The 24,303-nt window shown below is 33.3% G+C and overlaps 4 protein-coding genes across 9 annotated transcripts; all 4 read left to right on the forward strand.

The window, feature by feature from the left end:
- Window positions 1–16: 16 nt before the first annotated feature.
- LOC110820634 (Calcium-binding EF-hand family protein) lies at window positions 17–734 on the forward strand. The gene has a single exon (XM_022050165.2). The coding sequence runs from the start codon at window positions 206–208 to the stop codon at window positions 581–583; it is 378 nt and encodes a 125-aa protein (XP_021905857.1). The 5' UTR covers window positions 17–205; the 3' UTR covers window positions 584–734.
- A 1,272-nt stretch (window positions 735–2,006) lies between these two features.
- Window positions 2,007–5,861, forward strand: LOC110820631 (G-type lectin S-receptor-like serine/threonine-protein kinase At4g27290). Of its 4 annotated transcripts, none has more exons than XM_022050160.2 (7): window positions 2,007–3,746; window positions 3,946–4,056; window positions 4,164–4,354; window positions 4,503–4,713; window positions 4,811–5,048; window positions 5,131–5,281; window positions 5,373–5,861. In XM_022050160.2, exons 1-7 carry the CDS (start codon window positions 2,447–2,449, stop codon window positions 5,679–5,681), a joined length of 2,511 nt encoding a protein of 836 aa, XP_021905852.2. In that variant the 5' UTR covers window positions 2,007–2,446; the 3' UTR covers window positions 5,682–5,861. The 4 variants fall into 4 exon arrangements, with proteins under 4 accessions (XP_021905852.2, XP_021905854.2, XP_021905851.2 ...); XM_022050162.2 differs by having other exon boundaries at window positions 2,014–3,746; window positions 4,191–4,354; XM_022050159.2 differs by having other exon boundaries at window positions 2,016–3,746; window positions 3,931–4,056.
- A 754-nt stretch (window positions 5,862–6,615) lies between these two features.
- LOC110820633 (G-type lectin S-receptor-like serine/threonine-protein kinase At4g27290) lies at window positions 6,616–10,722 on the forward strand. 3 transcript variants are annotated; one of them, XM_022050163.2, is made up of 8 exons: window positions 6,616–6,772; window positions 7,267–8,609; window positions 8,805–8,921; window positions 8,997–9,154; window positions 9,241–9,451; window positions 9,530–9,767; window positions 9,842–9,992; window positions 10,248–10,722. In XM_022050163.2, exons 2-8 carry the CDS (start codon window positions 7,325–7,327, stop codon window positions 10,557–10,559), a joined length of 2,472 nt encoding a protein of 823 aa, XP_021905855.2. In that variant the 5' UTR covers window positions 6,616–6,772; window positions 7,267–7,324; the 3' UTR covers window positions 10,560–10,722. The 3 variants fall into 3 exon arrangements, with proteins under 3 accessions (XP_021905855.2, XP_021905856.2, XP_088074993.1); XM_088218867.1 differs by lacking the exon at window positions 6,616–6,772 and having other exon boundaries at window positions 6,800–8,609; XM_022050164.2 differs by lacking the exons at window positions 6,616–6,772; window positions 10,248–10,722 and having other exon boundaries at window positions 6,796–8,609; window positions 9,819–9,960.
- A 3,389-nt stretch (window positions 10,723–14,111) lies between these two features.
- FQR1 (flavodoxin-like quinone reductase 1) lies at window positions 14,112–18,377 on the forward strand. Its single transcript, XM_022050395.2, has 4 exons — window positions 14,112–14,268; window positions 16,319–16,412; window positions 17,529–17,791; window positions 17,928–18,377. Exons 1-4 carry the CDS (start codon window positions 14,246–14,248, stop codon window positions 18,157–18,159), a joined length of 612 nt encoding a protein of 203 aa, XP_021906087.1. The 5' UTR covers window positions 14,112–14,245; the 3' UTR covers window positions 18,160–18,377.
- Window positions 18,378–24,303: the final 5,926 nt, after the last annotated feature.

A 24,303-nucleotide genomic window follows, 5' to 3' on the forward strand; every position in this document is an offset into this window, starting at 1 on the left:
TCCAAGAATTTGGACCTTCGCGTCCCTTACCTGTATCTTAGTTGGCTTCAATGCCCCTCTCCTTCTCGGAAATCTCAATTCCTCCATCTTTATATTCACCATTGTTCCCCTCCTCCTCCGTCTCATCTCATCTCATCTCTGCACTCGCTTTTCCCAAAAACCTTCATCTTTCTCTGCAACTTACGGCTTCTGTTTTGTCCTTTCAATGGCGTCGCAATCATCCACAGCATCAAACCAACAGAACCCCTCTCCGAATTTCCACGATTTCTTGCCTCTCATGGCGAACAAGCTCGGCGGGGACGCTCTGATTGGGGAGCTCTGCAACGGATTCAATCTCCTGATGGACGCCGACAAGGGGGTCATCACGTTTGAGAGTCTGAAGAGGAATTCTTATCTGTTAGGGTTGCAAGATTTGGCGGACGACGATCTGCGGTGTATGTTGAAGGAAGGTGATCTCGACGGAGATGGCGCTCTCAATCAGATGGAGTTCTGCGTGTTGATGTTCCGGTTGAGTCCTGAGTTGATGGAGGCTTCGAGGTTTATTCTTGAAGAAGCTCTCGAACAGGAATTCATGGATTATTAGCTGATGATTTGATTGGATAATTGTTGAATTATACAGGAAGAACAAAAAAAAAAAGAATATTTCGAAAGATTTTCCCTTTGTCTGATCTCTTGTTCATTCACTAACTCATTTATTCTTGTTTAATATGAGAGGTTGAAAGAATTGCAGTCAACTCATTTATTCTTGTTTAATATGAGAGGTTGAAAGAATTGCAGTCTTACTGAAATTAAATTTTCCAGAGATTATTATCTTCTTGGTAAATGAACTTAAACTTGCAAGCCAATCTTCTCCTGAATGCAAATTTATATGTTGAGAAAAAGCATATGGTCGGGTCACATTGAAGAGAAACTGGTCTGGTCAGTTCACTGTTATTATATACATATGTTGTTCAGCCTTTGCCAAGATCTAAGAGAAGTTGATCCCAATACAGGACATCCTCATGCATGTCGCACGAGTAGATTACTTGCCGAATCCTTGAGCCAGGCTTCTCCAAATTTTGAATTGCTTGGAGCTTTTCTTAACAAGTAGTCTATTGGCTTCATGGCAAGCTTCTCTTTTTCAGCCTTTGGGATTGGGATTGGGATTGGGATGGGCTGTATTCAGGACTTGTTTGGTTGAGAGATGGGTCAGGCAAGATTTTGGGAAATAGAGGAAATTAAGGGCTTGAGAGCTGGTTAAAGATAAACTCTTTTTATCATGTCTTCACTTAATACTTGTGAGGAAAGAGAAGTCGTAGAGGCTGACTGACTGACTGACTTGGAGAGCTATTGGTGTCGCTGAGTACAGGCAGGTTTGGGGGATTGCCCTGCTTGTTAGGGGATGTTAGTATGAATTCTAAAGGAAGGATAAGTTTCTGTTTTTTACACAAAAATTATTTCATCCACTATAATTTTCAAACTTTCCATACTTAAAACACTATATAGTACTGATAGCCATAAATATTATATAATTTTTAAATAGCGATAAATAAACAAGTCTATTGCTGTTTATATATAAGTTATAAATTGTTATGTATCAATATTTTTTTTTAATTGAATAATTTTTTTTTTATATTTTCTCTTCCGATAATGGTATCAGAGTTACCAAGAAAAGAAAAAAAAAAACCGGAAATGTTTTTTGTTCCGCAGCAGCAGTAGGTAGTCATAGCGTTAGAATAATTATGTGCAACATGTAATCCCAAGTCGAGAGTCAAAATTATTTTTATAGAAAATACTAGGATTACTGGTGTAGTATTAATTTCGACTAAATGAAAGTACAACCGAAATAAATAAAACTCTTGACTACAAATTCGTCGATTAGAAATCTTTATTTACAATAATTATTTTATTAGTTGGCGGATCACTAATCTTCATGCATCGATTATTATTCAATTTTTATCGATTCTTATATGAACATTTAGTCTTTGTTTACTAATCATTAATTATTAATAGTTTATCTTAAAATTAATATTAAAGTATAAAAGTTAATACGTAAATAAAATTTGTCCTATTAACCGACAAAACACAGAAAAACTATCATAAAAATATTCTGGGATCAAAATCCATCTATTCAAGATCTTTGATGGAGTTAAAAGTGACTTACCCATGAATTGGTGATATTATAGTCAACAAGATTGCTTCTTTAATCTTCAATCTCCATTGAAAAGTTGGCCTTTCGGTAAAGACCGGAGTGTCGTGTACTAAATTACGATCCATGCATTTAATAACACAACGAAACCAAGATTGAGACTTGACACAACCAAATTTAATCAAACGTTTCCAACTACCAACTCACCATGGCGTCCATTCGAGTCAAAGTCTCGTGTGTTCCAACTCTATCTACTTGCATGTTCACTCTTCTCTCTGGTGAACAGAAAGAACTCAGAGAACCGGGAGACTAGTAATAATGGAGATTCTTTCTAGAGCATTTCCCTGTACGGCTTTCTTCATTGTCCTCGTCTTCTTCAGATTGTCTGCTGCGGTTGATATCATCTCTGCTTCACAGACTCTTGCAGATGGCGAGACCTTGATTTCCAGACAAGGAAAATTCGAACTGGGTTTCTTCAGTCCTGGAAGTTCCAAGAACAGGTACGTCGGAATTTGGTACAAGAACATCCCCGACAGGACAGTCGTCTGGGTCGCCGACCGGGAGAATCCCATCAACGATTCCTCCGGCATCCTGAAAATAACCAACCAATCATCGTCACCAAATATTGTGCTTCTCAGCCGCAACGATACTGTAATTTGGTCTTCCAACTTGACGAAAGAAGTTCAGAGTAATTCTCCATTAGTGCTGCAACTCTTGGATAATGGAAACCTTGTCTTGAAAGAAGAAGAAGATGGGAATTCAGAGAATTTTTTATGGCAAAGCTTTGATTATCCGACTGATACATTGTTGCCAGAAATGAAGCTTGGGTGGAACTTGAAGACTGGTCTAAACCGACGTTTATCCTCCTGGAAAAACTCAGATGATCCAGCTCCTACAGATTTCACTTGGGGGATTGCGCTGCAAGAAAATCCTGAGTCGATCATATGGAAAGGCTCAAAGAAGATTTATCGAAGTGGTCCATGGAATGGAATTGGCTTTAGTGGAGCACCCGAATTAAGGTCTAATCCAGTTTTTGGATACAGTTTTGTAAATAATGATGAAGAGCTTTACTACATGTATTATCTCAAAGATGAAGTTATGTTGTCAAGGATTGTTATGAACCAAACAACGGGTACTCGAGAGCGATATACATGGATTCAATCCTCGAAAACTTGGATGGTTTACACATTTGTACCGCGAGATCAATGTGATAACTATGGCCAATGCGGTGCCTATGGGAATTGTGTCATTGGTCAGTCACCAATTTGTCAGTGTCTGCGTGGATTCAGGCCTAAAGTGTCTGAAAAATGGGACATAATGGATTGGTCGCAAGGGTGTGTTCGAAAGAGGCCACTGGATTGCAAGAATGGTGATGGGTTTGTCAAGTTTGATGGGTTGAAGTTACCAGATGCTATGAATTCTTTTGTTTACCCAAGTATGAACCTGAAAGAATGCAGGGCAAAATGCTTACAGAATTGTTCTTGTACGGCTTACACAACTGCGAATATCAGCGGACATGGTTCTGGCTGCACTATGTGGTTTGGTGAGCTAATTGATTTCAAGCAGTTTGCAAATGGAGGACAGGATCTGCATATCAGGATGTCGGCTTTGGATTCAGGTACTTTTATACAAAAAACTTAAGTTTGTATGAAAGTATCAACCAATTCATGCACAAGCCTAAAATGAACTGATTCTATTGCCATGTCGAATAATTGATTTGATTACGATTTAATTTAGTTTATTATACATCAATATTTTGAACTGAGGAGTTTGGCTCGAATTGATTCTGATTATTTGTAAAGATGATATGGAATCAGCACGGGACGGGAAGAAGATTACAGCAATAGTAATTGTTTCAGTTATAATCATAATTGCTGGGATAATTGGAATTGTCTATTATCTTCACAAATTCAAGAAATACTCAAAAGGTAATTAATGTTAATATTCCAATCTCCTTCTTAAATTTATTTAATTGGTTCAAACGAAATCAGACGTGTTCAAACTACTAAGAAAGTTTTCTTTCAAATGATTACAGTTTCAATCTACCATCTAATTATTTCAGATAAGGGTAAGACAGAGAAGATTGAAGAAAATGATCAGGAAACTCGAGACCGAAAAGAAGACATGGAGCTTCCATTATTTAACCTGGACACTCTAGTTACTGCTACTAATGACTTCTCAATGGATCACAAGCTAGGAGAAGGTGGCTTCGGACCCGTGTACAAGGTAAACAATTATGAGATTTATCAATCCGATCGTATATCACCTTAACTGAACTACATAAATTCTCTGTGTACTTTACCTTTCTGTTTCAATATGCTTGCATAATTTATCATATCGACAAACACTCTAAATTTTACACATTATCTTGCAGGGTATGCTAGTAGACGGACGAGAAATTGCTGTGAAAAGGCTCTCGAGGAGCTCCGGTCAGGGACTAAACGAGTTCAAAAATGAGGTAAAACTGATTGCCAAACTTCAACATCGAAACTTGGTGAAGCTTCTTGGATGCTGTATTCAAGGGGATGAGAAAATGCTGATCTATGAATACATGCCCAACAAAAGCCTGGATTCTTTCATTTTTGGTCAGCATCATAAACTGCAAATAAACTTTATATTTAGCTAAATTCTGTGTTTGTTTTGCAAACAAGTATCTTACACTAACGACGAGGAACTTGTCAGATAAAACAAAAGGCAAGTTATTGGATTGGTCCTGGCGTTTTCAAATAATCTGTGGCATTGCTAGAGGACTTCTCTACCTCCATCAAGATTCGAGACTGAGGATCATCCATAGAGATCTGAAAGCAAGTAATATTTTACTCGACAAGGAGATGAACCCGAAAATTTCAGATTTTGGCTTGGCTAGAACTTTTGGTGGAGACCAAAGTGAAGGAAGTACAAAAAGAGTTGTCGGCACCTAGTAAGTGATGCTTATCATGCCTTTTAAATCATTTTGTACTCATTTTGTGAAGGTACTTGTCCAAATTAACAATCTTCTGCAGTGGTTATATGGCACCAGAATATGCTGCTGATGGGTTGTTCTCAGTGAAATCTGATGTTTTTAGCTTTGGTGTACTATTGCTTGAAATCATAAGTGGAAGGAAAAATAGAGGGTTTTATCATTCAAACCATAGTCATAACCTTATTGGACATGTAAGTGCATATTGAAATAAGTTTTTTTTTTTTTTTTTCGACATGCATATGTCGAAATGATAATGACGAAAGGGATTTCTTATTTTCCCAGGCATGGAAACTGTGGAAAGAAGGCAAGCCTTTGGAATTAATTGATGAGGTGTTAGGAGAAACCTGCAATTTCACTGAAGTGACTAGATGCATAAACATTAGCTTGTTATGTGTGCAGCAGCATCCTGAGGATAGGCCAAACATGGCTTCTGTGGTACTGATGTTAGGCAGTCAAACTGAATTGGCTCAGCCTCAGCAACCCAGTTTCCTTGTGGAGAAGAGTATTGTTGGATCAGATTATTCTTCGGGCAAGCAACAAGACTTTTCTTCGACAAATGAAATTACTGTCACACTTTTGACCCCACGATAGAGAACTCTCGTAAAAAAAATTGGCTTCCCTGATTATACAGATAATCTCTTTGTTAATTTGCATGTATAACCAATAAGGTTTATTTCTGGTGATTAGTTTTTCTTTCTTTACATTTTATTGCTGATGTTAAGAATTGGGGAAATGGGAGAAGGAATGGTAATATATGTTGTATTGAGCTAATTAGAAGTATGTCACTTTTTGCTACAAGTGTATCTTAGATCTCACAGGATTAAATACATATGTATTGAGGAGCATCCCTTTCCTCCAGCGCTCTATACATATGTATATTTTGGTGTCTCTGAGGCTCGAGTTAGAGAAGGAGAGAAAAACATTATAATTTGCAGAATCATTCACAATGAAACTAAATTCATCCCTCACATAGAGTATATGAACTTGACTGAATCACGTAATATTTCGCGTCTGTTTGCTTTTCTACTTTTGGTTTGCTTGTTTCTTTTCCAAGTCACCACTTACTTTTATCATGGATTCGATGTAGATGGATTAGTTGCCTGCGACGAAGGAAAGAAAATTCGGCTACCTTAAACCAACGGGAATTAAGTATATCTCTTGGCTTCATCCTGAATGTGAAACTGAAAGCAATCTATGAAAGAAATTGCGGCAACATTTGTGGAGTATCAAAAGCTAATGCTGAAACATATAAATAATAATTAAAACCCATAATTCTTAAACCATCATATGATCATATAAATGATAAGAGGTCTTGTGTTTATATCAGTAGATTTACACAAACCATTAAACTAATGCAATAAAGAGGCAAACCAAACAAAGAAAATGAACATATGGTCAAGTTTTTTTCTTGACATATTTCTAACTTTGAATTTTCCAATGTGAACCGGGGGAAATTTCAACGACGTTGGTGACCAAATGTGTTCTGCTGCGGGCCACACAGCTGCTACCTGCCCAAGTTATTGCAAAAGCGATTGCTAGCTGACAAAACCAGAATTAAACAGCACAAAAAGCTGAAACATCTTTGTACGAAAGGAAAATTTTTATACTTATCTGTATATTGTGGAGCCAAGATTTTCGTGAATCAGCTGGGTGCATTTACTAGCTTTGCCTTGCCAAACTCGGTTAGCTAAATTCCAAGCTTGAAGCTTTTTTTTTCTAAACATAAGTATAGATTTTGATGAATCTGAATTTAGTGTGAAGAATTTTAATAATTATCATGTGTTTTTATCTCTCAAACCCGAATCTGAAATACACCCTAATCCTAAACATAGCCTGCTAATCGGTTTTGAAACATATATGTATATAGAAATCCTTGGTAAACACTGTAATAAGGTGAATAAAATGTAATTTCAATTTATTAGAGAAGAAAGTTGGAGGGACCGCATATTAAATGTATTTTCTTTTTCCTGCTGGACTGAATTTTTCTTTGGGTCATGACTTGTATGCCTCTGTCTACTTTCTCTATTGTTTCATGAACTTTGTAGATCATCCTCTCTGTATAAGCTATCAACAGCCTGTGTTTAGGACTCTTTACTGGCAAATAGTCATGGTAGAGAGTTTATTCAACTGATTTTTTTGCCGTTCTTCATTGTTGGTGCCATGTTGAGCTATGCAGATCTGGTGGAATCTGCTATGAATTCTGTCAAGCAAAGAGCTGAAAAGACGAAACACCGATGGCCGCTTTTTGTCTGTTTGTTATTGGTATTATAGGTTTCTTTGCCTTCCTCCCTATTTTATCTACTGCACAGCTACACAGTGTATCTGCATCACAATCTCTCAATCACAACCAGACATTAGTCTCTCCAGGAAGAAGATTTGAACTGGGTTTTTTCAGTCCTGGTAGCTCCAAGAACCAGTATCTTGGAATATGGTGTAACATCCCAGATAAAACTGTTGTTTGGGTTGCTAATAGAGTAAACCCAATCAATGATTCTCCTGGTTTGCTGACTATAAACAGTGCTGGAGATCTTCTGCTTCTCAGCCATGATAACAGGACTGTAATTTGGTCGTTGAACTTGACGAAACAGGTTGAGAGTCCTCCTATCTTGCTTCTCCTGGATTCAGGCAATCTTGTTTTAGGACATGACAGAGACATCAATTCAGGAATCTACCTGTGGCAAAGCTTTGATTACCCCACAGATACTTTGCTGCCAGGGATGAAGCTGGGATGGGATCTGAAGACAGGCCACAATCGTGTTGTAACTTCATGGAAAAGCCCGGATGATCCAGCACCAGGAGACTTCAGTTGGGATCTAGACTTGACTAACTACCCCCAATCAATTATGAGAAAAGGATCAGAGAAGTACTACCGTGGAGGACCCTGGAATGGCATAGGATTTAGTGGTGTGCCTGCATTGAAACCAAATCCAGTTTTCAACATCATATTTGTTTCTAATGCAGATGAAGTGTACTATACTTATGAACTCAGAAACAAATCTGAATTTTCAAGAATTGTAGTGAACCAAAGTAATTATAAGGGTCAGCACTACCAATGGAGAGAAGAGTCTTCAGGTTGGGTTATGTTTGCAGAGTTTCCAAGAGAATCTTGTGACAATTATCGCACTTGCGGCATCAATGGAAACTGTAATCCTGGTGGGATTCCATTTTGCCAATGTTTCAAAGGGTTTGAGCCTAAATCACTGGAGAGTTGGAACCAGTTGAACTGGTCCGAAGGTTGTGTTCGTCGTAAGCCATTGGACTGCAAGAATGGAGATGGATTTATTACATTCAGTGGGTTGAAAGTTCCAGATACCACAAATTCTTATCTAAACACAGCTTTAGATCTCAAGGAATGCGGGGAATTATGCTTAAGGAATTGTTCTTGCATGGCATATACAAGCTCAAATATTAGTGGAGAAGGTAGTGGCTGCGCCATGTGGTTTCATGATCTAATTGATATTAGACAGTTTCTATCCGGTGGGCAGGATCTATATGTTCGAGTATCTGCTTCTGAAATAGGTAGGAGATTTGGATACTTTCACTTATGCTATGCAAGATAATAGAGTTAGAACCAATTATTTAAAAACTCAAGGTTGATATGAAACATCTTATGATCTTGTCCTGATTTTTCCTGTTAAAATTCCTTCTGTTTATATTGAAAAGACATTTGATCATATGATGTATAACTATATGTTTGCTTTGGTACATCACTAGAGGGGAAAACGTGGCCTAAAGTTCGGAAATCAATCATAATCAGCTGTGCAGTTGCTGTGGCTGTGGCAATTCTCGTAGCTGCCTACTGCATTCACAAAATTAGAACAAAGGAAGTAGGTAAGAAGAATAGCAGCTTCAACAAATGATCCCTATAGAAATTTTAGTAATTCTGGTCTTTTTCGAGTGCTTCAGAGAAAAAAGGAGTTAACTTGGAAATTGATGAGAGCAATCAAGGAAGAACAGATGACATGGACCTACCATTGTTTGATCTGGCTACTATAGTTAACGCCACTGATAACTTTTCAATTGATAACAAGCTTGGAGAAGGTGGTTTTGGTCCTGTTTACAAGGTAAATCTGCAATAACTAAAGTGTTTGAAACTTAAAAGCTTAGTGAAATAAAAATTTAATAAGATCTTTGGCAATGTATTTTGCAGGGTAGACTATTAGATGGACAAGAAATTGCTGTGAAGAGACTGTCAAGGAGCTCGAGACAGGGACTTGTCGAATTTAAGAACGAAGTAAAACTTATTGCAAAACTTCAGCATCGGAATCTTGTAAAACTTCTTGGTTGTTGTGTTCAAGGAGACGACACAATGTTGGTCTACGAGTACATGCCCAACAAAAGCCTGGATTTCTTCATCTTTGGTTTGTATACTTAAAAATCTTGGAGCTGAAGTTATCTTTAGAAAATTAGCTAAACGGAAAATGTGTGAAACTTGGCAGATGAAAAAGGAGGTAAACTCTTGGATTGGTCGAAGCGATATCAAATTATTTGCGGAATCGCTAGAGGACTTTTATATCTTCACCAAGATTCGAGATTGAGGATTATTCATAGAGATCTGAAAGCAAGCAATGTGTTACTCGACGAGGAGATGAGGCCTAAAATTTCAGATTTTGGCATGGCTAGAACTTTTGGAGGGGACCAGACTGAAGGAAACACCAATAGAGTGGTTGGAACTTAGTAAGTGTCATTTACACCTGCTTAATTATATCATATCTCTTCTAAAAAAAGTTTATGTTAAAATATTTTTGCAGTGGTTATATGGCACCAGAATATGCAATAGACGGACAATTCTCTATAAAATCCGATGTTTTTAGTTTCGGAATATTATTGTTGGAGATAATTAGCGGACAAAAGAATCGAGGATTTTATCATCAACATCAAGGCTTTAACCTTATCGGACATGTAAGTCCTCAAGTCTCCAAAGTTACAATTTCATATCTTACACGAAAATATTTTCGAGTTCTTTCTTTCTGAATTTATGATTATTCATGCTTATTTTTATTTGTCGAAACACGTAAATATTACATATTTTAAAATTAATTAAAATATAAACTTAAAAAAACTTCTAAAAAAAATACTAAAAACAATATATTAAATTTTTTTTTTAATTTTTTGAAATCAAGACACTTGTAATTCTTTTGTTTGAGTGTTTGTTAGGCTTGGAGACTGTGGAAAGAAGGGAAGCCATTAGAGCTTATTGATCCTTTATTAGGAGAGTCATGTGTTGTATCGGAGGTGACAAGGTTCATCCACATTAGTCTCTTGTGCGTGCAACAACATCCAGAAGATAGGCCAACCATGTCGTCTGTTGTGCTAATGTTGAGCGGCGAGAGTGACTTGCCGGAGCCTAACCAACCCGGTTTTCTCCTCGGGATGAGCAAGATTTCTTATCAAGCCAAGTCTACATCAACTAATATCGACTCATCTTCGACTAATGAGGTTACTATTACACTCCTTGAAGCTCGATAAACAACGTTAATTCAGTTTATTTCATTAGTTTATCTGGTGAAGAATGTGCGAAGATATACCATATAATTATTGACTAAAGAATCCATTAGTTGTGGTTCTTTATTCATTACTTGTCTCTCAAAAAATCATACAACGATATTAACCAGCTGAAGATTTTGATTTCTTTTCTTTAGCAAAGTTGTAGCGAGGTTCCAATAATTTTTTTTTTTTTTTGGTTACAACGGGAATAAATTACATTCGATCAAATTGGAAAAGAATATATGTTGAGTAATTGATATAAATATAGATCGAATTAATTCAATTATACATCAAATTTGTAAATTATAATTAAATTTAAATTATCATATACTCAAAATTTAGAAATTAAATACACTCTTAAAATCATTCCAAGAATTTCTATGCACAAAAAAAAAAAAAAAAAAAAAAAAGAAGAGTAATTGATGCAAAGAAGAAAGTTGGGTCAAGACATAAAAGGTGGTAAACGAAAGCTTCTCAATCTCCATGCCTGGAAAGAGGTTGAAGTCTACCATCTATCAGCTTACACGTTTTGTCTTTCCGCATTCAACCAGGTGTTTACACTTTGGGTTATACATACACATTGTGCAGGTCCAAATTAGCGGCCACCCACTAATAGAATTTTATGTTTATGATTTCTATTATCAACTAACAAAAAAAATTTCTTCTCGTTATGATTAAGTTTATAACATTAACACCCGTTACGAGTTTTAATAAACTAATCAACTCATTCTTAGACGTAATATATATTGTATATTATCACGATTTTCGTTCATAATTTCGATCAAAGAAAAGAAAAAAGATAATAGAAAAAAAAGAGAGATGGATTACTTTGAGAGAAAAAATAATATATACTTCAATACTTTCAATGAGTAAAAATTGAAAATTGGAAATTGAAAATCAGAAATTTCCCGAGTAAAAATTATGATCGTTTTATATTTTTCTATTTCAACTTTTACTTGATGTTAACCCTAGTTGCATGGTGTAATAATAGAAAAAATACAACTACTATTGTACAATCTTTACCCTTAATTCCTTAAATAGATATATACATATATATATATATATATACCCATATATAATATAATCTAACATATTGTAAATGACCCATATTGTTTGTAGTTAATGATGTAAGTAATACCAATTAATGATGTAACTATTGCCTCTCACTTAAAGTAAAATAATAAAATAAACTTTGGGAAGAAGTAAAGAAGATTGAAGAATTATGGAGATGGAGAGGAGTAGAGGAGAAATTACTCACACATTAATGGAGGGCCTCCCTTCTCTCGTATGAAATCATGAAGAAGGTGATGATGATTGTGAAATATAGCTTTCTCATAACTCAAGAAAATTCTACCACCCTCTCTCTCTTTTTACTTTTTAAAATAATAAAACTATATATATATATATATAACTTTATTTTTTTTTTTAAGAAAATCCTTCACCAATATACCTCAAATGCTAGCTTTTGTTAGAGAGAAATTCAATTTTATGGAATTAAGTTATGGGATGTTTGGTTCGTGAAATTTATAATGAATTTTCAAAAATAAAACTTTATATTATAATGTAAAGGAATAATTTCAATAATATTTTCTCAAATTACTCCTTATAATTTCTTAAATTTAACCCATAATTTTTATTTATTTTTATTTTTTTTGGATTTCTTTAATATTTTCATTAACATCCTCAAATAACCAAATTGTTCTAGGACAATTTATGCACATATATAGACATTTATGGATATCTCTATATATATATATATATATATATATATTGGTTCTCAAAAAAAAAAACAAAATTATTTATATTCTTGTATTGTTAGGTGAGGACACACCAATTGATTCAAGTCTTACGTGTTGAATTCTTTATTATTTTCCACATTAATAATAATTTAATGTTGGACCATGCAAACTTTTTTGTATCATCAAAAATGGAATAAATGCGAGTTTGATTTTGTTTTTTGTTTTTTGTTTTTTTTTACCGAAAAGATAATTTTGCTTTCACATTAGCGGCCTTGTAATTTGTAAATTTATTTTGTAAAATAATTTATTTATACACAATTTTTTTTTTAAAATACACTAAATTAGTTATGTAATTAAAAAAAAATTAGTCTCAAAATTAAAATATATTCTTATAACTCAAGATAGAAACTAATTAAATGTTAAATGTTAATGTTAATTTTTTATATTTTAATTATTTTATATATCAATCCCTCACTATTCACAATAAATACATATATTATTTTATCATTTGTTAAAATCTATCAATAAATTATTAGAAAATTGAGAAAAATATCACAAGTATTCAAAATACAAAATAAAACTACTATACAAAAGAGAAAACCATATTAGAGAATTTCGTAAGAAGCCAAAACAAATCTATATATTAGTGTATAATTTTATTATTTATCAAAATCTATCGATAAATTAAGAAAAAATATGAGAAAAACATTTCAAATTTTTTGAAATATAAGAAAAAATTGTAGTAAAATTTTATTATTGACTACACTAAATTTTTTTTAAAAAATATAAGATATTTATATTTCGTATAAAATAAATACACATATATAATATGTTTTTACCTCCATATTTTCTCTACGAATTTAATGAAACATAGTGTTTTTGAACTTTGGGCACATAACCCATTTCTCTTTGACCCCAAGTCCATTAATATTACTAAATTTAAAAGGAATATTAAATAAAAAAACATAATAAATTTCATTATTTTTGTTAATTACAAAAATCATTTTATCCCAACAAAAAAGGAAAAGGTCCACGCGCCCCCTCCAATTTGTTTTCAAAAAAAGAAATCTCCATTTATATCAGCATACACCCTTTGATACGTCACACGTTTTGTCCTTTTCTTTATACCAAAAAGTCAAACGCCATCAACCAATGAACTGTCGAATTCGTCAATCACTGGACTCAAATAATTGGACCCCAAATACCATTAACTACATCCAATCAAGTTTTTTTTTTCCCACATCTTCCTCAAAATCGACGGCTCACATGCATTGACCGTGGATTTGTCAACAAAGGCCGTCAGCTCCCCGTTCGCGTCGTCGTATCGGACGCACCTAATTTGTCCTCAGATTTCTCTTTGTTATGCTGGGATACACCCGGTACGAACTCCGAATAACAAATATAATATTTTGTTGTTAAAACGACATCTTCTAGAGAATTAAACTCTGGCTTGCAGCGTACATGATGATGAGCGTGACAACACCATATCATCATTAATCATTTTAATAAATAAATAATAAATTATATTTTGTTTCACGACAGTTATTATTTTTAAAACTGTATTTATTAATTATTATTTAATATAATAATAAAGTAATAATTTATAAATGATTTTATTTTTTAATTTAATTTTGGCAAACTGTATTTTAACCCCAAAAAAACGTCATCTACAGAAACAGTACCAACTCTCTTTTTTGTTTTGCAGAGTACAAACTACGACCAACCTGTAAACTAAACGCCGTCGTTTGAGGACGTAAGCCTGTTCAAAAAATCAGGCGTTGATCCCTGGATCAGAAGCTTACTAACCAAATCCATTTCTGCGACTATAAATAGCCCCTTGGCTCTCGTTTTTAATCCTCAACGGTTACAGAAAACCAAGTAAAGAAACGAAGAATACGCGGTGACCACTAACGACTCTCTCCCTCATCAATGGCAACCAAAGTGTATATTGTGTATGTCTCTCTCTCTCTCTCTGTCTCTCTCTCGCTCTCGCTCTCTCGCTCGCTAGCTGTGGTTTCAGCGAACTGTCAAATTTGATTCTCAACTCTGTTAATTATGGTGCTTCGATTATTTGAGTTCTTTTATCCTGTGCAAATAGCGGATCGGTTTATGATTTGATCTATTTTCCTATGATTATGTGTTTTCTCGACTGTACAGTGAATACTGTAATTAGAGAGATCGACTCTTTGTTTTCATTGAGCTTCTAGCTAGGGCTGTCGATGCATTTCTGATTGAATTCAACGTATAGCGTTTTTATTCTTCTTTTTGGACTCTGTACATGCATTTAATTGCAGATTTGTTAATTTAGTAAGTTCTTCACTGATTCTTTGATGATAAAATATTTGGTGATATGGCAAATATTGGAAATAGGAACCGCGAAACGGTTTGAATTTAGATTTTTTATTGACTAAGCCTGATTCAACTATTCAGATAAATAGTTTACTGTAAGGAAGGAGGAAAAAGATTATTAGGAGGTTTAAATTGGTAATCTACTTTTTTCCATGCTTTTTATCACGGGGAAGGGACAAATCACTGCGTTTGTCATAATCAAGTGGAGTCTAGCGAGTAAACTGAAAATCGAGAAATATTTTTGCCGCTTTTGTTTTTTTCGGTTTTACTTCGGTGTTTAATATTTTTATGATTATTTATACTCGTGGATGTAATAGGGGTTGGAAGTGTTGACCACTTTCCTTGTAGATTTTGAAAAATTATTTTTAAGAATTATTTGGTCAAATGATATGTTGGCAGCGACGGTAGTGGCCAAATTCTTGAAAACTAGTTCCGGTTTGGCTTTGAATCAAACACTTGCTTGTACTTCCCAACATTTGACTCATCTGAACTTATGAAAACTCATGCATTTTATACAACTAAGCAACTGTTCAACAAAAACTAAATTTTAGCATCATATATTATAAACCTCATTATGATTTTCATCAACCTTTTCTCTATATCCTGCAAGCATTGGCTATTAATTTATAAAAGGATTAATAGCTTTATAATTGTTAGAAGGCTTTAGAAATCTTATACTGCTTTTGCATGCTTGCTGTTGATTACAGGGTGGTAGTTCATTAGGCAGCGACTTTAGATTGTGGAGAGATAATTGACCATCAAGTTTAATTTCACCGCTCTAACTGACTCTTCAAGATGCATGAATATATTCATGTTAGAGATGACAGCTTTATTGTCCGCACGGGGTATTTTCTGAGATGCATATAGGCCAAAGAGAAAGAAGGTCTTCTCTTAAACAGCAAAAAGGAAAGGATCATATTAGAGGTTTCCTTAAGTGGCATACCTAGGAGAGTACATTAAGCTATTTTTCCATAAGTGGCATAAATAGGAGGTTACTTTAAGCTATACCAGAAGAATTGTTGGGGAGTTCTTAAATCAGCTAATGTTGATCTTTGAGTGCTTCATACTTTGCATTATTAATGCTGAGAACCACCCTTGTATCTACCATTAAAAATTTTGATCAAAGTGGCAATGGCACCTACTATACCCTCAATATTGTAGCAACGGTAGCATTGAATCTCTGTGACAAGATTCATGTGGTGTGAACAAAATTCAATAGTACTGGTTTCCAGTTTTATTTCTTGAGAGATAATGGATTCCTTTTCTTTCCCCCTGCAACTTGGATTTGTATTATAAGTACAGGATGCTGATGAGGCTACTAAAGTTACAGTATTCTGTTCTTTACTAGTCCCCATATAATCTTGTACAAATAAGTTTTACGGAGCTAGTAGTAGAGTTCTTTTGAAGATTTTGGCTGTAACTATTTTATTAAACTGGTTGCTCTGTTACATGCATGTGCTGCTGACAGCCCGCGTTCTGTTTTATATGTATCTGATTTGACTTGATTAAAAATCTGTCTAATCTTTAAGGTTGTTCATAGATTCTTTTATTACGTTTTCTTTCTTAAATTAAAATCATTTTCATATTTGGCTCAGTTCTTGTGCATGCTTTGCTGCTATAGAGCATATATTCTAACTCCTTGTTCTGGTACAGGTACTATTCCATGTATGGACATGTAGAGAAATTAGCAGAAGAGATAAAGAAGGGGGCTGCATCAGTTGAAGGTGTTGAAGCCAAATTATGGCAGGTAAGAGTGTTTATCACAGGTCGTTGGTAATTTATTAACTGTGTGGTTTGATATTCCATTCTGGCTGGTTGGTACTGTAAACTTCTTGCAAGTAATATTCTGTTTAGTGTGGAAGAAAGCCTTCCCCTTTCCAAGAAAGTAAAAATGAAGTAAAATCTGTATCAAGCACCCAAATATGAGAAGGTAAACCTTATCTAATGTCTTATCGATGAAAAGGAATTTACAATTTGTTAGATTCCTTGGATTTGAACCCTGAGAATCAATAGGAATAGAAAAATAAGAAAAATTAGCATTAAACAGGAGAGACTAGTGAGTTTATGAGAAGTAGAGGAGCAATTAGAGAGAATCTGGAGAATCAGATATAGATCTCTCGATTTATTCATTCAAGATTTTACATGATGGAATATAAAACCTATAATGAGCATATTATCTGATTTCCTCGTATCGAAGCAGCAACGGAATTGCTGACTCATCAAGCAGAAAATAGAAATATAACAAGGCAAGGAAAACTGCAAAGTATTCCTCTAAACTAATTGCGATCAGTCATTTATTAGATGATGACAAAACACAAAGTGACGTACCCCTTTTTGATATCAGTCATGCTCATTGTTCATATGTTATCTAAGCTGTTTTGAAGACAGAGGCAAAGTGAAAGCGATTGTTTCCATCCAAGAGTCCATACTCACCCGTGCTGTTTTTGTGGCCCCTTCTATCCTCTTTGAGCGTCCCATTTGAATTCCTCAAATCAGGTGCAATTGCCCCTACATGATTTACAACTCTGTACCTCTTTTAAGCCTTCTTGTCCTAACCCATTTAACCTTGCCTCTATGAATTTGCACCTGTTGAGTTGGTGAACAGTTTGCAATGTAAGCTTTTGTGAATGTTCTCTCTGAATTTTCCCATTTGTCTATACTTTTTGTACTGCTTAAAACTTTGCATAAGCAAGAAATATTTGGTTGGCATATCAACGGATGTTTCACTTTTTTAGAGGAAATTTTGCTATCCAAGTTGGTATTCGTGGCTCTCTAAAGTAAAAGGTTCTTTCAGATGTGTGTTTCATTCTGAATTTTCAATCAGTGTTCGAAGTACCTAAACCAATTTGTGTGTGTGAAACAGGTACCAGAAACACTTTCAGATGAGGTGCTTGGGAAGATGAGTGCACCACCAAAGAGTGACGTACCCATCATTACCCCAAATGAACTTGCTGAGGCCGATGGGTTGATTTTTGGCTTCCCTACAAGATTTGGGATGATGGCTGCACAATTCAAAGCATTTTTGGATGCAACTGGAGGTCTGTGGAGGACACAGCAGCTTGCGGGAAAGCCTGCTGGCATCTTCTATAGCACTGGATCTCAAGGTGGCGGACAGGAGACAACTCCGTAAGTTCCCGAATTTCTAATTTCAACTGAAATAACTCCAATTTCAACTTCCTGTCATTATTTGGATCAGTCATGGATCAAAAAGAAGTTACTAACACAACAATTCACATGCAAATTTTCTAATTTGTTATTCCAGGTTGACTGCCATCACTCAGCTTGTTCACCACGGAATGATATTTGTTCCCATTGGTTATACATTTGGTGCTGGCATGTTCGAGATGGAAAAGGTGAAAGGTGGGAGCCCCTATGGTGCTGGCACTTACGCAGGAGATGGTTCAAGACAGCCTTCTGAAATCGAGTTAGAGCAAGCTTTCCACCAAGGGAAGTACATTTCCAACATCACAAAGAAACTCAAGGAAGCTGCTTAGATCTCATTTCACTATCAAGTCACCATTTTACTCATTCAAGTATAAAGTTACCAATTTGTCCCCCATATTTTTCTTTTCGTTTCAATCAAGAATTTCAATTTCCTACATAAATTCACAGAGTACGGAACAATAATTTTGTTGGATATATAATTTGTATGTGTGTTGATTACATCGGTACCTGCGGTTTCCGTTAATGATAAAAGTTTGCTTTCTCTGTCTTTGCATTTCCCGTCGCAGTACTAGAGACAGACTCCACTGTTACCAAATTGTTAGAGCAAAATCCATTTAGCTTTACTCCTAGATATGACTGATAGAAGCTTCCTTATGTTGACCTAATTAACTTCTGAAAGAAATAGATTAGCAGGTACCTCACCCAAAATGCAGCAATCAGAAACGAACTACTACGAACCCCGGTCTTAAAAATTGAACTCCCCAATTCAGAGGCCCAACTGTGGTGCGCCTTTTTAGACACTACAAGGGTTGTGATATTATTACTCTTGTAGGCCCTTTTCGCTAATAAGCTGGGGCGGAAACTCCCACCATGTTCTTCTTTTTTGGTACACTCTTCACCGCTTACAACACTATACATTTCAGTCACTTTGACCTTGCTTTACATTTAAATACTAAAGAATAGGAACAAAAATATATAATAAATGAGATAAAAAAAAACTTGAAATGAAAACTATATATTAATTCAAAATCAATTCTAAATTTAACCCAAATTATAAGTTTTTGTTACTTTGTTACCTTAACAAGTGAAAATACAACTTCTTCAATCATCTTGAAATTAAAGATACAAATAAAATTGATTCAATTATAAAACAGAACAAGATCGATACAGACATGACATAGTTGATGACGATGAAATTATACCTATTTTTGCATTTTTAATTCCAAGTAAATTAAATCAAAAAGGGTAGATGACAAAGTCTTTTTAGCAATCTCACCTACAAACTTGTCTGTTAATGCCAAGAATTCTCTTGTCTTTATATGTTCATCTTTTAATAAGCATGCATTTATTAGGACCCATACCCAAATGCAAAACATTATTATTAAAGCAAATTTGTTTTTTTGACATTACATAAGATTTTCTTCTTAATCCAAACAACAAGCCAAGAAAATTTAATCTTTAGTATCTAGTACAGAACTAAATCATGGATTTAATAATGTCAAGTTTCAAAACACCAAATCATTCTGCCTCAATCTCAGAATCCCAATCAAATCTATTACCAGCCTGAGTAGTAATTAATTTGCTCGAGAAGTTTGCTCCATGATAATTGTGTTTCTGGCTTAGGTGACAAAAAGTTCTGAATAATCACACAAGTTTGAAAGAAAAAAAAAAAAAAAAAAAAGATAAAAAGGTTTGAATAGTACTTCTTAAATTACAACCAAGAAGGAAACTGCTCCGTCCCTCAAAATTAATCCAGTCTGCCATAAATAGTAAGTTCAGTAACCAGAAAAAGGAACAACCAGAAGGCTAAACTCAAAAACTTTAAGTAGAGTAACACTTAAGTTTACATGTCTGCTGTAAATGGTACTTCAAAGGACGTCTCTTGCAAATTTGACATATATATTTACATGCATATACGTATATAATCTTAATCTTAGTAGAGCTAGGTTTGTTATAATTTTTCTCCCAGCTTTGTCACTCTCCTTCTCTCTCTGTTTCCTGTATTCTTCTTGAATCTCGATATATATAAAATAACAAAAACGAAGGGTGGTTTCTGCCCAGAAAAAAAAAAAAAGGGTAAAAGTGTATTTTACCCCTCATATATATATATATGTATGTATTTGCTATATAAAAATTATATAATTATGACAATCTTATATAGGAAAATTTATCAAAAAAAACAAGAATATTATGCATTCTAGCATTTTGTTAATTCAATGTCAATAATTATGTTGGGGAATAAGACCATGTAGTTGTCATTTTGCATAACTACGACATAATTAATTTTTTTTAAAATAAAAATTCATATATTTTATTAATTACTCGATAAAAAAACACTGATATAATACGATCTCATAAAGAATACACAAAGGAACAGATAATTTAATTGAGTTCTACAATTTTTCATGGAAAAATGAAAAATATCAAATATTTAGTCAAAAAAAATATTTAATTCTAAAAAAGTAATTAATAATCAAAAGAGATTTTATAAGAAATAAATGCATGAGAGAACTTCAATATTATTTTTTAAAGTAGAGAATGTATATATTCATCAATTAAATTATATTATAAATAACAATTATAATATTATAAGATAAGTTGTAAATACAAAATATATATATATATATATATAAGTATAGTTTCATTCTATCCTACTATTTCTTGTAAAGAAAAAAGAATTTATCAAATATTAAGGTAAGAAATGGTTGGTGTCCCGCGGCTCAAATATAATCCAAGTTTCTTCAAATATTTGTCAAAGGAGAAAAGTTTGGCCTTGTATATATGTGAGTGTAAAGTAAATTATAAAGCTTGTATTAACTCCTAATTGGATAAAAGCAATTGCCAAAACACTTATATATATATGTATATATATGTATATATGTATATATATGTAGTACTTGAAATGAGGTAATTTGACAGGAGAGTATATAAGAGGAAAAAGCAAATTAAAGAAGGGAAGAGGGATATTGATGAATGTCTATAGATATGACAAATATAGATTATAAAGCAAGCCTATGATTCCCCCGGAGTCACATGGGCACGCTATATTAGCATAACATTGATCAATGCCTACCTAGATGCAAACTTTACACTATAACATACGTACATACATACATACATATATATATATATATATATTTCTATATATGTTCATATATCACCACTAAAGTTGATTCCAACTTGAAAACCTAATCTAATTTGATGATTTTGGTCTGGTAACTGATTTCAGGGCGTTTATCCCTCTGTGAACTTTATATAATTTTGCATTTTGGATGCCACTACTGGTTAAATATGTATATACATATATAGATATTTATGTATATAATATAATTAAGTAGAATATATTAGGATCGATACTTTTAGTTACCTATGGATTAATTTAAATACTTAATCAGTACTTTAAAATTAGTTTATTGATATTGTGTTTGCAAAACTCTCTTTTTTAACCAATACAATTCGTCATTGAGAAGTAACAATGACATATATGTATATATATATATATATATATATATACATACTTACATGTGTAGTAGCAATAATGCATATATTCTTTTTTATTATATGAGAGAGATTAGAGAGTAGAGTTGATTGCAGAATCTAACAAAAGTTCTCCATGTTTGGTCAGTTTTGTTTGTCAAAACTTTTATTTTAAATTGGAAGCTTTCTCAAGATGTTTTTGATATTCCACTAACACCATACACACACATAAGACATACTTACAGAGCTCTTGAAGAAATTAAAAAGATTTCTTCTGAGTACTTGCTTTATTTTTTGACGAGTAAAATAATTTTTATACACTCAAAACATGATTGATACATGATAAAAATTTAAATTCAGTAATATATGAACTCAATTTCTCAGCCTAAAATATTTTTGACTCTGTTCGCCTGACTATATTTTTGTTCATTGAGGATGTCCTCCGGCAACCTTAACATAAAATGTGAATACTTGACATTCGACAAGTACCAAGTTGGATAATCATCGGTCTTTCTTCTTTTTTCTAATATTAAATGAAGGATACTACAGACACCATAATATAACTAATATTTGACAAATTGATTATGTTCTGTAACCAACGAATTTAGAATTTAAATATTTATCATACTCTTAAAATTTAAAGATTTCTACCGAGCCCTTCAATGCTATTAGATCAAGAACTTTGACCTTGTTAATGATTAGGTGCAGCTTGGTGGCCATAAATTCCAGCTTTTAGAAGGTTTCTTTAACAATATAAGCGTTTTAATGGTACCAATTTTGTTGGGTTTGTTCCTTCAAAATTATTAGATAAAGATACATTATTATTATACGTTAATCTTACCTCTCTCGAACCCGAGCCTATTTATGATTATGAAATGTGTTGAATATCAAACATATTTGCAGCATTCAACCTACCTTGATAATTTGTTTGGAATATATTGAGTTTAATGGATTGCTTTAACATGTTCCGTTAATGAGTTTACTATGTCGTTTCAAAAAGTATAAGAAAATATAAGATATTAGCCTCCAATTAAGATTATTCATCATTCTGTTTAAATTTTTAAAAAAATAAATTAGAATAAATTAAACATTATTTATTTTTGTTCAAACAGTAGATAACTAAAATGTTGGTCCACTTTATTTCAATTTTAGCTGTGACAGAAATGGACTCAAACGACTAGATTTATAAAAAATATCATCATGCCTCAATATTTAAAACTTTAAAACCTCATATTTAGGAAAAAAGTTTCCAAGAAAATAAAACACCCCTAAAGTCCAAAAACCCAAGATCCTCTTTTGTTCTTACTTGTAGCCTCTAGAGGTTCTCTAGAAGTCCTCTCTCTTTCTAGCCTTCTCTAACTCTTTTTGGCTTCCTCCCCTTTAACCTTTAAAAAATCTTTTCTAGGTCTATATTTAGAAGTGTGAAACATGCCAATGAGCTCATGAAATCACAAGTCATCCTTTTTTTTTTCACTTTCTTCACATTCTTCTTTATGCACCTAAAATAAATTGGTTGAAGAAAAGGTGTAAAAAAAATTCCATAATTAAAATTTGATTCATGGGGAATTGTACTGATTGTTGTTTCAACTTGCAAAAGTAGCTCGCACGCACTTTGTTTCAGTTACCTTTTTAATACTCAATTAATCTTATCTTTAAAAAAATATTTTTATGTATTTATTTATACAAATTAATTAAGATATTACATTGGATTTTGAACACTTAATTTATATTAATTATCAGGAAGATATCTGATCTACTTTAACCTAGACTAAACTGATTCGATACAAACTAATTCGCTTTACTCCTAATTAAAATATATTTTGGTTTGTTATTCAATCCATTTCATTTATAAATCAATTCTTAATTCACTATGGTCCAATCCAGTTATGCTCTAAATCGATGACCATTCGTACCTCTACTGCCCTACTTATTATTTGAATAGTGGTCTTATTTTAGTGATAATATAATTCATATCATAAAAAAAACTCATGATTCATTTATCCCTACGTGACTGTTCTAGTTAGATCATAATCAACAAAGTCAAAAGATTTTTTTACTCCTGAAATATTTCAATTTTAAAATTAAGTCTTGTTGGTTCTTTTCGCCTCCTGTTTGTATCGGTTTAGATATTAGCGTTCATCTAATTGTATTGGTATTTAGTGTATTAATGATATTGTGTCAGGTTAAAGATGGAGCTTTTGTGCAATGTTGTTTAGATTTTAGCTTTTTTTACTCTAATATTTATATGGCATTTAAGCTTTATGTTTTGGGTTGTGTTTATCATCTCCAATTTTAACGGTATGAGGTTTGGAAATTTTTTCTTGTATATTTTTAGTGATATTTTTGTCATTATTTCTTTCAATCTTTTTACTTAAAAAAAAAATTGTTTTAATAAGGTAATAGGTTAAATATCAAGTTACACTTACCGCATCTCAACCTATCTTGATAACTTATTTAAAACCTAATGAGTTTAATTGATTACTTCAACAGGTGTCATTAATGTAACAGAGTTTACAAGACTACTTCACTTAATTTCTTTGATGATTGTCTCCAATCATTTTATGAATTTTTTCCTAATTGATATTATTATATTGAGGGCTTTAAATAATCATAAATGCATATATTAAGAGAGAAAATATTTATTTCATGACAACAAAGCATAAGAGATATGGAGACAATTTGGTGAACAAGATGAGTGGTTATGTTGTTTAATATTTAAGGTGGATTGGATAACAAGGAAAAGAGATATGAATAAACATACTTAAAGCATTTATTTTTTATCATGTGTTGTTGTCGCGGGTTTGGTCTATTTGTATTATAGGAGGGTAATCTTTTGTAAGGGAAGTGATGAACTTATGTCTCTTAGTAGTGTCAGTTTTTTGTTTTCTTCTTTTAATATGAGCATGTGTTCCATGTGGAGGGGGTTATTTGAGCTTTACAACATGTTTATTTTCTCCAATGAAGTGGCATCTATATGATGCTTGTGTGGTGTCTAT

Source organism: Carica papaya, chromosome 4 (genome assembly GCF_054855325.1).
Source record: "Carica papaya isolate Zhongbai chromosome 4, ASM5485532v1, whole genome shotgun sequence".
NCBI lineage: Eukaryota > Viridiplantae > Streptophyta > Magnoliopsida > Brassicales > Caricaceae > Carica > Carica papaya.